The sequence below is a fragment of the Sturnus vulgaris genome, chromosome 12, assembly GCF_052056855.1.
Source record: "Sturnus vulgaris isolate bStuVul1 chromosome 12, bStuVul1.hap1, whole genome shotgun sequence".
NCBI lineage: Eukaryota > Metazoa > Chordata > Aves > Passeriformes > Sturnidae > Sturnus > Sturnus vulgaris.
The window spans coordinates 5,936,443-5,948,762 of NC_142254.1; the positions used below are offsets into that span (position 1 = coordinate 5,936,443).

Consider the following 12,320-nt stretch of genomic DNA (forward strand, 5'->3'; position numbering starts at 1 on the left):
TTTAACAAAAAAAAGTTTATTACCAAAATACAATATTAAAGTCAATACGTGACAAACTCCTGTAAAGCAAAATAAATTATTCTACCATTGTACAGTATTCCAGAAGGTAGTTAAAGTAGTACTACAGACTTTGCTTCATCCTTCCAAAGAGTTGCCTATCAGGAACACAATCCTAGAGAGAGCTTAAGGCATGCAGCTTAATGTGCTGGATAACTTTATAAAACAAAACTCATCCTATTTTATAAGATACAGTATCAGAATTAACTGCAGTCTTTACATGTCAGTTTTCTAAATTTTTTATACTTTGGCTATAAAAGCAGTGCCATAGTGTTACAATACCTTTTCTTAAAAAAATACATGTACCCATGTCCATGAATATCAAATGCAAATGTAAATTTCTATTAAATATATCTTAACAAATGTTACTTTGAGCACCAACTGTACATTTCTTCAAATGATTAAATAAGTGCTTATGAAAGAGGAAAATACAATAACTCCGACTGAACCCCACTCTATTTTTCCAGGTCAAGCATAAATTGGGAAGATGAAATCTGCAGCCATTTTTCAGTATAGCCAAGTATGAATGAAGTTTGCTCTTTAGTGGAAGAACAGGCATTGCAAACAAAGCTGTTACAGTTTGTATCACAGAATAAAATCTAATTTAAACAAACAGCACCTGAATAGCTGATCACCTGGTAGTGCTGTGACTGAAGAGACAAAAATAGTTTAAAAGCTTAAAGAAAGGGGAAATTTGCAGTGACTTTGAAATGTGCTTAAAACCCCTTACAAAACATGCAATCAAGCCAGCCATACACTTTTGAAAGCAGATAACCTGAGAAACAATTTGTTTTCAGAAAAACGAAGTCTATAATTATTTCACATGCAGGACTTCTGACAAAGCCCCCTGGGAATTGTGAGTGGGTAACTTAATTGCAAGCAGCATGGAGACAGCTAAAAAAAGTAAAAGTAAATCTCTGTGCATATGGGAAAGAATTCTTTGTTGGCATTTGTCAGGACTGATAATGGTTTTTAGAGGCAAGTAGCTTTCTGTTTTACAGGAACACATGGTCAAAAAAGAACAAAGCAACAAGATGGCAAAGAAAAACTGTGAACAGACACATCCTGCTTAGGAATTCTGTGACATTGATTCCTGGTGCACTGCACAGAATGCTGCAAGTGTGGCTTCCACACACACCAGAGCTCTTCATGCTGATTTTCGAGGTTATTGGCTTTTGAAATTTTGGTTCACTGTCTTCTCCTTCTTAGCTTATGAATGCAAGTTTCTCCTTTTTTATCTTTCACTATCTGAGCAACTTTAACATAATTACACAAAAATAAGAGTGTGGTAAATATTGTTTCTGTGAATACTGAATGGTAGTTTAGCATTACTAGGAATCTCACTGTCCTTTAATTCTTCCAACAAATGGAATTTCTGTGTGAGAAAGTTGAGATATATTCCAGATGTAGTATTTTCACATTGATTCTATACTGAAGGTAAAATAGCAGTGTCAGTAAGACAACATTAATATCCCATTGAAAGTTCATTATCTCCACTGGAATTTGGGATCATGTAAATAAATAATGTGCTTTTCAAATGTAAATTCCATCTGTAAGAGTATAAAAAATAACTATTAACTGAAAAAAATGTATAATTAACTTCACATACGTATTTAAAGTATCTCAAAAATTCAACACAAAAATGCTTTGACCTTATATCCTGACCAATTCTTCAAGTCAAATGTATACTTTCTGCTATGTAATTTATAAACAAAATAATACCTATTTAATCCAAAAGAAGAAGTAAAATTCAGGAAATCTCTTGAAAACAAATATCAACTATACTTGAAGTCCTGATGCTTTTACCCTGGCCTCTACATTTTGTGCTGCTTCATGAAGCTGTGACTTCTGTTACTGTTTTCTTTTCCTGGTTGCCACTTCCAAGCAGTGCTAGCACAATCCAGACACTCCATGTGCCAGCCTCTCAGATTAACAGCAGCAGCTGATTTCTGCTGCTAGAAGGGTGTAAATAAAGGAACCAGCAACCACTGTTTTCCTAAGAGTGAGGAACTCTGTAAGTACTGAGCTACTAAAAATCAGGTCACTGCATGCCCGTGTCAGCACTAGGCAAGCTGCTGTGCATCTGCCATTCATTAAAAGCAGGAATACATGTCTGAACAAGAAAGTTTAAATCTGGCTGCCAAAGGGCTTCTTTGGAAGTGATACTACACTTAATGAATCTTTCAAAAAATTAAGTAGCCAACTTAATCAATAAGCTCAACAAAGTTGCCAGGTAACTAGCCAGTATAATAATATTCCACATTGAAATACAGATGAGTATCTTCTACTGCCAACTGCTGTAACTGTAAAGACAACAAACAAAAAACCCCACACAATTAATTTTAGAAGGTGAAGGTTTTAAAAGGGCCAGATTTCTATGTGTTTCTTGGACAACAAAGTAATCTTTAATTCCCTTCATCAACCCATACTATAGGCACTAGTAAAATTTATTCAGTAAGTGACTGGATACAGTTTTGGCTAAAGATATTGCCATTTCTTTTTTAAAATATGATTTTCTACAGGAAGATTATTTTCCAGCTCGTTATTTCTACAGTTACAGCTCTGACAGACAAGTGGGAAATTTGGCCAGCCAGTGGCATTTCAAACATTGCCAAAGCACGTAGGCGTTCCTGAAAATCCCAGTTTGTGCTCACCTACATGTTTTGGAATCTACATAGATTTAGTCTACATCACTTTGTGGCAATTATTGTTAATATCTTGTTCTCATTAAAAGCATTGCTCATCCATACTGCAAAGTAATCACCACAAATGGAAAGTGACATTATAAGCTTTTCTTTGTTAAAATAATTCATCTCAATGTGTCAAGAAAACCATGAAGAAACAACAGGTTATTGTTATAAAAAATAATCTGTTGCACACTATGAGTTGAAAAAATAGCAGTTTTGTAGTTAGGATCCAATCAAACAGTTATTAACAAAATGCTTCCAGGCCCTTCACTTCCTGCTGCTCTAAATCAATGGAAAGGATGGCAGTCTTTGTTGGAAAATGACTTGGGAGTTTGTAAAGCCTTAAAAATAGACTGAGAAAAATGGAACTGTGTGTGCACACAACACACACATGGCCAGGCCCACCTCTGCTCTCCCCACCTTCCAGAAGGCAGGCAGGGGTTTACCAGATCATACTGTAACAGTTTCATCTGATCTGTTGCCAGATCATCTTTCAAAAACCAGGGTAAAAATCTTCTTTGCTGAATTACTTAGAAAACAACAAAGAGGGAGGAAGAAAAAAAGCTTTTCAAGTGATTCAAAGCTTTCACACCTTTGGGTTTTAAAGTACTGTTCTAATGCATTATTACTGACTAGTACCTGACAGGAAAAGAAAAAAGAACAACGATCCTACATTCTTGGCACCATATAAATAAGTAACAGGTTAAAATGGATTGATCTATTCTCCACACCTTATATTTATCTCTTAAATGATTCATCAGTCCATGGTTAAAACACTGTACTCCTACTGAAACAAGAACTCAGGATGGGAAATCAAGTTTTGTTTGCAATTCTTCTCTTTAGCAAGTTTGTCAGGCAAAAATTAGCAAAGAAAGAAAATATTCACTCTAGGAAATCCTCTCTTAACTTACTGCTTCACCTAGTTTGTATTCTGAGCCGTGCTGTGGTCCTTGTTTAGAATGATGTTTATGATTTCACCCTCATGTTCTTTCATATGATCCAGCAGATTTTCTTTGTTGGTAGACTCAAAACCACAAATGCAGCAGCAGAAGAGAAGAACACAGTATTCTGTGCCAAGATGGGGTAGAGTGGAGTTCTTTTCTAAACTGCATGAGGTATTCATCAAGCTAGGTTTTTCATTTTCATCAGAACCTGAAATTTCATTTGTAGTCTGGTTAATTGACTCTGTAAAAGACACCAAGTTGTCTGAACTTCCTAGTACAGGAACTGTACTTTCATCTGTGCCTTCTAATAAGGTTTTGTCAGTGAGCTGTCCTTGAAACCTGAAATAATAATAAAAACCAAAACAAATATTAAAATTTACAGCTGTTGGTTTTTGATAGGAACTTCATTTTGGGTCAGGTTTGTGTCTTTTGTGAGATAACAGGGCTCGACAGAAATCAGACATACCTACTGCTTTGTGAAATTGCATCATTAATAGCCTTGTTCACTTGTTCATAGTTATAATTTTGGTCACTTGCATGTTTCCACATGTGGGACTTCAAGGATGGAGGATGGCTACATACATATCCACAGAGAGAACATCTGGGGGAAAAATGGAGAAGGAAAAAGAGAAATATTTAAAAGTTAAATTTTGTAAGTTCAGTAATGGTTCAGTTCTTCCAAAAGGATGAGTAATCAGAGATATCCGTGTGAACCTTCTTCTCAGTCCCCCTTTTCAGTTTCATATCTAGGTCATGTTAGTTTGCAAAGTTTCACCCTGAAATGTAAGACTCTTTTTAGGCTCTGAGAACTTTTTAATCTAATTTTATTTTCTGAACAGCTGAATTGAAGTCTTATCTGTTTGGCCTGATAAAACTGTTTAAACACTGCAGAAATGCAGTATTTCTGCTGAGTGAAATATGAATGAAACATGGCATCTGGCAGGGAGGTAGTGAGCTCTCTCTGCCATTGCTCTGAACCAAGCAGGAACTGTGTAATTAGCACTAATTATATCAATTGAACTAAATAAGTCTTTGCTGGTATAGCAGGTATTAGTTTATTAAGGATCACGGAGTTGTTGAAGTTGGAAGAGACCTCTTGAGGTCACATAGTCCAATCCAGCCCCTCAAGCAGGGCCAGCAGGTTGCTGAGGGCAGTGTCACATTCTGAAAATATTCACAGATCAAGATTCAGACAGGTGATCATTTTCTCCATTGAGTTTTCCATCAGCTCCAGGACCACAAGACTAAATTTGCCATTTCCCTGTAAAACACCATCTTATGCAGCAAAGAACAAAACCTTGAAGAATAAATCTTATTTACAGGGAGATGTAGTGTGTATTTATGGACAGAAATAACCCAAGACTGATCAAATCCTGTATAACCCTTTTCATGCATGAATACACATCAGAGGAGGTTTTTTAACATGTTTTTTAAGATGATAAATTAGTCACCTCAGCATGAAGGAGATGAGTGATACTGCATCACTTCAGAGCAGGATCTGTCTTTTTGTCTTTTGGATAAAAAAAAGCTATTTTGCTCAGCTGCCTGCTACTTTAGAAGGCTTCAGTTCCCCAAATCCCATGGAAAAGATCAGAATCAATTGAAGGTGACCTCATGCTAATAAATTCTAACTAGGAATGCATCTCTGCCCAAGCAATGTCATCCCAGTGTGTTAGTATGATGAGTCTGTTAAAATTACCACAATCCAAGTTAGTTTTTGTACATTTTTACGACCTTTTCAGAAATGTAACCTGGGAAACACAGGAAGGCCTACACAAAACCACATTATACACTAAAATTCAGTAGGGTGTTATGACTTTTCATAATGACAGTAGGGTATAGACCTTAAATGCCTGCAAATAATCATACACAGGAAACTATTCCTGCTCAGCAGAAGATTGCAGAGAACAGCAAAAATCCCCCAAGTTAGGTGAAAGCACGGTACATTACCTTGCTTATGGAGCAAGGTAATTCTGTCCTGCTGGGGAACAACAGGTGTGTCCTTCTAGCTCACTTTTCTCTACTGATTTGGAATGTAGGACCCTGTTTGTCTCTTTTCCTTCTGAACTGGAGCCTTACAAAGAAAATGGAAGCTTTCAAAGATAGGTGAGTGTATTCTCAGATTGGGAATTTTAATATCTCTAACAAGGCTGTTACAAAATACATCATTAGAGAAAAGGCAGAGCTTATAGTTAATTTATAGATAAAATTAGGCCAAAATATTTTGTAAAACAAAAGATGAACAAATAAATCCTAATTTCATTTAGTGTGCCCACTAATCTCACCATACATAATATCTTCTGTGCCACTAACACTGCTTGGTCAGTGGTTTGGGAACATAATCAATGAAGCCACAGCCCAGTGTACTCTCGTTTTTTTGAAGCTCATTAATTTACTCAGGTGATTTACTAATAGAATTTACATTGGTGAGAACACTTTTGAGCAAAATACTGTTGACTATTTCAGAATCCAGTTGAAATCAGACACAGAAACTCCAACAGTTTTTAGCATGCTGCACTACAGTTAATGATTATATACTTACAGTATAGTTACAGGATATGCAACACTTTCTCAGAGAAACAAAATTATTGACCACAGAGTTTAAGTAGTAGAAGCCTTTCAATTCCATAGCATGACCTGTCCTACTTCTTGATTTGTGCTGAATTATTAAACTTCACTGTTCAGGTGTATTCTACATTGATACACTGGGGAAACAATTCTCTTGCAGCTTTGGATAGACTAATTCCTTGGGGATCAGGGACCAAAGTGTGGAGGTTTCCAGGAATCAGTGGTAATACTAAGAGCACTCAGTAATACTGTGGGAAGTATGACAGCTGAGCAAATAGAACTTAATACTTCTATGAACATTTTGGGGAAAAATGCAGTGGAAGTACTTTTAAGTTGTAGAAGCAACTTTTCTTGAGAAGAAACCTCAATGTGAGTGTGCTTTATTTGGATTATTCATATTGCCCTTAAAATTTTCCAACAAGAAATATTCAGAATCATCCCGATTTTCTTTCCTTTCCCTTCCCAACTTGTATTTTTTTATTGCAAATTAGTAGCAGACAATTACATATATTTGTGGCAACGTCCTCATGTATCTATAAACCACCCATATCTATGGACAGACTATTAGGGACACTCATCACTTAATGACTATTCATAGTAAATCTTAACTTTGTTCTGATGCCGATCTGGATTCCAACTGACATGTACATGCAAAGGCTGTGCCTAGACTGGGATATTCAACAAAGCCAGGGAATGTTCCTGGATGCTGGAATTTACCTGTCTATAATGTTCAGTGTTAGAAGTGCCACGGCTCATACAATCTCCTAAACAATTCCAGGCATGGTTATGTAATTAATACTGCCCAGGAACTACTTGTAGTAGGCAGTTTGTGTGCAACCACCACATTCTGGAAGGCACAACACAGAACACTGTCCTAGAGGGAAGTCACAGACATGTTTCATCAGCCAGCAGAAGCATCACCTGGGAATGCCATGGCAAATCCATCCAAAAAACCCAAACAACCCCAAACAAGTCTCTGGAGCAAAGACTGACTCTAGGAGGGAAGGCAATAGAATCTGAGCACTGCTTTCAGGTAACCAAACCCCCACTGCCAGAGCTTTTTGCCACATGAGCCCCGTTACATACTTGTACTGTTCCAAGAGCTGCACTGCCTGATGCTCCTGGGGGTGCCGCCTCATGTGGCACTTCAAGCTATTCATATTTGTGGTGGCGAAGTCACACACGCGACATCTGAAGAGACAACAACAAGTGAACTAATCTGACAATTCACTGTTCCAAAGCCCAACAGCTACGAGAATGCAGAGTGCCTGGACAGACTACAGCTGGGGACTAACAACATGGACACAACTCCAAGTGATGATGTTAACCTGCTGGTGGACAGTGACAATCTTGTGCAGCCCAAAAAAGCCTCCACCTTTCAGAATCACTAGGCAGAGATTATCTTTCTTCCTGAAATCTCTCTCGTGCCCCTCTCCTGATGTGGGTAAGCCTCAGTGAGTGTGAGCAAGGTGAGGATGCAGGTGGCTGGGTGCAGCCCTTCCAAAGGCACATGTGACCCTAAGAGCTGCAGGGGACAGTATATGCTCTACTTAATGCAGCACCAATGTTCTCATGACATTGTAAAAGCCAGACCAAGTAACAGAACACCAAGTTTCAGGGCTTTATTGCTGAAAAAGAAGTCAGTGACAAGATCAATATATTCAGATTTAAGTGCCCTAAGCATGTCACATCATGCCATTCAAATTTTAATTTTTGTTCACTTCTGTCACAATATCTTTGTATAAAACCAACACATAAAGCGGTCTGGATCTAAATTCGGATCCATGGATTTAGATCCCAAAGTACACAAATTCCCTGTTATTAATAAATTTCAATATACTACCGCACAACCTCCCTGTATCGACCATATTAAAACAGAAACCATCAAGCTCAGCTAAAACTCTTATGTATTTGTTTGAATTTTAGGTGGTTTTCTTTTTTTAAATGGTAAAATGTCCAGTTATAAAGTCTGCTCTATAGTGTGAAACAGTTAGAGACTGCAGGATACTTAGCCTGAGAATATTCACTATATTTTTGAAAGGATTTAATAGTTCAGTGTTAAAATCCAGGATGTATCAAATTTACAAAAATGTATCATTTAAGGCTCTACAGCTTAGTTTCCAGCAAGTTTTGTCAAACAAATAATAAAATATGTTTACAGCTCTCAAAATGGCAGCAGTATAGTAGGCTGCTGTTTGATACTATGGAAGGCTTGAGGAATTCATGTTTCAGAAGGAGAAATACCATAAATACTGCATCATTATGGTTTTCAGACTGTGGCTTAAGTATCCTGCCAGGTTTTCAGATTTGTCTAAGGGGTTTATGAAAAAATAATAAGAGAAGCAAGGCAGATGGGTTGGTTTGTATTTAGTATGCAGCAGTCTGTATCACCAATGGAAAATTTCCAAGGGTTCCTAAATCAAAACAGGCTGCTAACACCAATTTGAAAACTACCACGTACAAGACTCTCTACAGTATGTGCTGCTCCAACCTCACTAAGTAATAAATAATGGTAACAGTGAAGGTTCTGAGGAGAAAACAATCCATTTGTATTCCACACTTGCTCTCTAAGTAAACATCTTGTGAATTTTTGCCGGTGTTATGGGATATCATTATAATGCACAAATCAAAATACAAAACGTTTTCAAGGTTTGTTTATCCAAAAGAGAAAGTCCCTGGCTTAGCTCAGCATTTCAAGGTGTTGAGTTTCCAGAATTTACACTAAAGACAGAAGTTTACATTAAAGATCAGCTCAAAAACTCTATTGACTCAGATCTATTTTCTAGCCACTAGAGAGGGACAGAGATCCACACTGAATGAGCACAGATTGAATTTGGGGCAATTTATGCAGCAACCAACAGGAAAATGCAGGATTTAATTTTTTGCTGGGGACCTCAGCTGTAGTATTACATGTGATTTTAGATATCCAAGTTCCTATATAAATCCATATGATACCCTTGTAGAAAATTTATAAAATATGATCCTAAGTGAGTGTGTTACTATTGTTAGAAACCAGTGAAAAAGATGAGGCACTTGGTGACAAGGACAGAATTTTTCCATACTCAGTAGCAGCCAATGTATAAAGCAGTAATATGACAATGGAGAACATTTTGCAATAAAGCAAATCCAACATGAAGTTAGGTGTGCAAGGGTTTTGAGAAATATATTATTACTGTTGGCCAAGGTCCAGTATTATAACAGAATTATCTTCCTCTCCACATGTGAATAATTCAAACTGAAAACAAGCAGCAGACTGCCACAGCAAAAGATGCATTCTGGAAAAATTAGCAAATCTTAATTACATAGTTTGAATCAGCCAGCAAATGTGGCTCCTTCAGTAATTTGCAGTAAAATAATGTGACTGTAGTTGTTTACCAGCACCTGTCCCAAGTGCAAGGGCAGTTCAGTGGCCCAGGCAGGGCCAGCACTCACCTGTATGGCTTATCCGAGCTGTGGATGCGGCGGTGATTGCGGACACCCACGTACGTGGTGCTCGTGTAGTCACACACGTCACACCTGAACAGCTTCTGAGCTGGAGACTTGCTTCCTATGGAAACACAATCCATTGTTTTAGACAGCTGCACTCAGCCTTGTAAGGAATGCTCAGATTATAATTTCATCACCACTGAATTATGAAACACAAATTAACATTTTAAATAGTTCCGAATGTCCATAAACATTTAATACTTTTAAAGTACTAAATAGACAACAGACAGAGGCAAGAAAGGTATGGTTTATTTTACCATACTGTTCTGCATTTGCCCTGCCATTTATAGGAATTATTAAAACTTTAAGAAAAGACATTTTTTTCTCTATGTGGACACTTCCCTTCTCCCTGCAGTTGGGTAAAATCCTGTTACAGCAAAAGGTGATAAAATGTGGGACTGCTGAACCCAGCAGTTTCACTGCTTTGCAAAATGCATCAAATCAAAGGAAAAGACAGGGATTGAGAATGGATGAGTTTCAAACTGGCAAACACAGAGAAGAAAAACAAAAGACCTCTCAAAGCCTCTAAATCCGCTTTATCATCCAACATACACTCATATTTTCTGAAAGATATGAGAGGATAAAAAAATAGATATTGACCAGATGTCTTAATAAATAACTTGGAACTTATCCAAATTACTAAAAAGCAATTGTAACAAAAGTAATTTTTTTCCTTCCAGAATGAAAAAGACTCTTGAAAAATTAGTGGTTGCAGAGACAAAGGCTGATGACTCTTTAAACACAGGAGAATATGTGCCCACGAGTGCACAGTTGGAATATTTTTGAGATGTAAGTGTGTACACTTTAACGGCCCTGTTCCTGCTTCCACACTGAATAATGGCTTCAGAAATTAAGATATTAACATTTGGGAAGAGGGATGGCCTTTTTTATGCAGGTAATTTTCCCATTCCAGCCTATCATGCTGTACCTCATGCACTTTGGTTTTTTAGACAGAATTTTCTCATTATCAAAACAATTAAGAGTCATGATGGTAAAACTCTTTTAAGGAGACATTTCTTTTCCTACAGGCAGACACTGAAAGATGCCAAAAAGGGTTCTAGATATATGATTCTGATGAATACAGTCACACAGCTAACTTCAACAGTAAGGGAAAATTACAACTAATTAAACTTTCACTCCAAAATTTAGAACTTTTGTTTCAAGATGCAAAGTAATCAGGTAAGGCTGATAACCCTGGAGGGTTATTGTGAAGAATACATAGTATATCATATAAAATAAAATAGAAGTCTGAATGCAAAGACAGTGAAATGAAATTGGAATATTTCTGTGTGTACCAAGATGACCGAAAATATATTTCCTATATTTCATTTTAAAAAATGACACAGTGCTCACTCTTTAGCATTCTTATAAGAAATAATATGAAAGTAATATACAACAGGCACTCTTTGCAAGTCAACCTTAAAGCAAAATATATTGGAATTTTTCCTACAATATGCTCATAGAATAAAATGTATTAAGTTTTGTTTTTCCTTTAACGTAAAAATTATCAAAACAATCGTAATTGTTTACTTGAAGATTTTGGAATTTATATTTCTGCATTATTCTTTTATGAAAACACATTCATGTAGGAGACCTCAAATGGATCAGAGACACTCACTGGGCTGCAGCAGGGGCAGTGCTCTGCTTGAAGGGGTTTTCCATCTTAAATTCTGCAGCTTTAGAATAAACTGCTTCTAAATGTATTTTCTGTTATGAATTTGGTATTTCAGTGGGCAGGCAGTTTAAAACCAACAGTATCTAATGAGATTTTTAAAGCATTATGCAAACATTTTAGCTACAGCATAGTTCTAAGAGGCTCACACCCAGCAGCACACACTTAGGAGCAATTATTTATACCAATCACGACTTTATATTTATTCCTTCCACAAAAATGCACATAAATTATAATACATCACATCATCTCTTGCTGTTACAAAATAGCACTTGTGTCCCTCACCCCCTCCACTGGTTTATTTCTTGTGGGTTTGGAGCCTGTTTTGCTTTCTGGATGGAGAATATCGGGTCTCCTACAAGTGAATATGGAAATGACAGATCTTTGTTGCAGCAGCAGTAACAGGTGCTCCTGTAATGCTGCTTATTACCCTATTCCTTCATTATTAGACATTTACAAGCTGATCATATCCAGTGTCATAATGCTCCTCTTAATTTATTGTACAACCATGATGAATAAAGAGACTTTTAGGACTAACTATTTCATAAACAAGAAATGAAACTGTTCCAGCTCAGGCATCTTTCACATTAACAGATGCTATGCCATAAACTTCTTTGTTTTGTGTCGCTTTATAGGGATGACATCTGTTTGACAAGAGATTGCTGTACTGCAGTGGTGCTGCAATTTGATTATAAATTGGTTCTGAAATAATTTAAGCATTCCACAGTACGAGTTAATAAAAGTTTAAAAGGAGAACTGTTTTCATTCAAGCCACACTACTAAATTTCATGTGGGGTAAACAATCAATTAAAGTGCATGGCTGGAATACTTCTGTAAGATAATAATGAGAAAAACATATTTATAAAAACACCTCAAAATTAATTGAAAGCAGGCAGATTGCTTGAA

At 36.8% G+C, this 12,320-nt stretch overlaps 1 protein-coding gene across 2 annotated transcripts in view; it reads right to left on the bottom strand.

Annotated features, from left to right (window-relative positions):
• Window positions 1-12,320, bottom strand: part of ZNF507 (zinc finger protein 507) — a 20,272-nt gene continuing 7,952 nt past the window's right edge. Inside the window, exons 4-7 of one of the 2 annotated variants that reach the window (XM_014882148.2) lie at window positions 9,689-9,803; window positions 7,343-7,447; window positions 4,155-4,289; window positions 1-4,027 (exon numbers count right to left, since the gene is read on the bottom strand). In XM_014882148.2, coding sequence (XP_014737634.2) covers window positions 3,664-4,027; window positions 4,155-4,289; window positions 7,343-7,447; window positions 9,689-9,803 — 719 coding nt within the window. In that variant the 3' untranslated portion in view covers window positions 1-3,663. The remainder of the gene's footprint in view (window positions 4,028-4,154; window positions 4,290-7,342; window positions 7,448-9,688; window positions 9,804-12,320) is intronic. The other variant, XM_014882156.2, reaches the window with a different exon arrangement.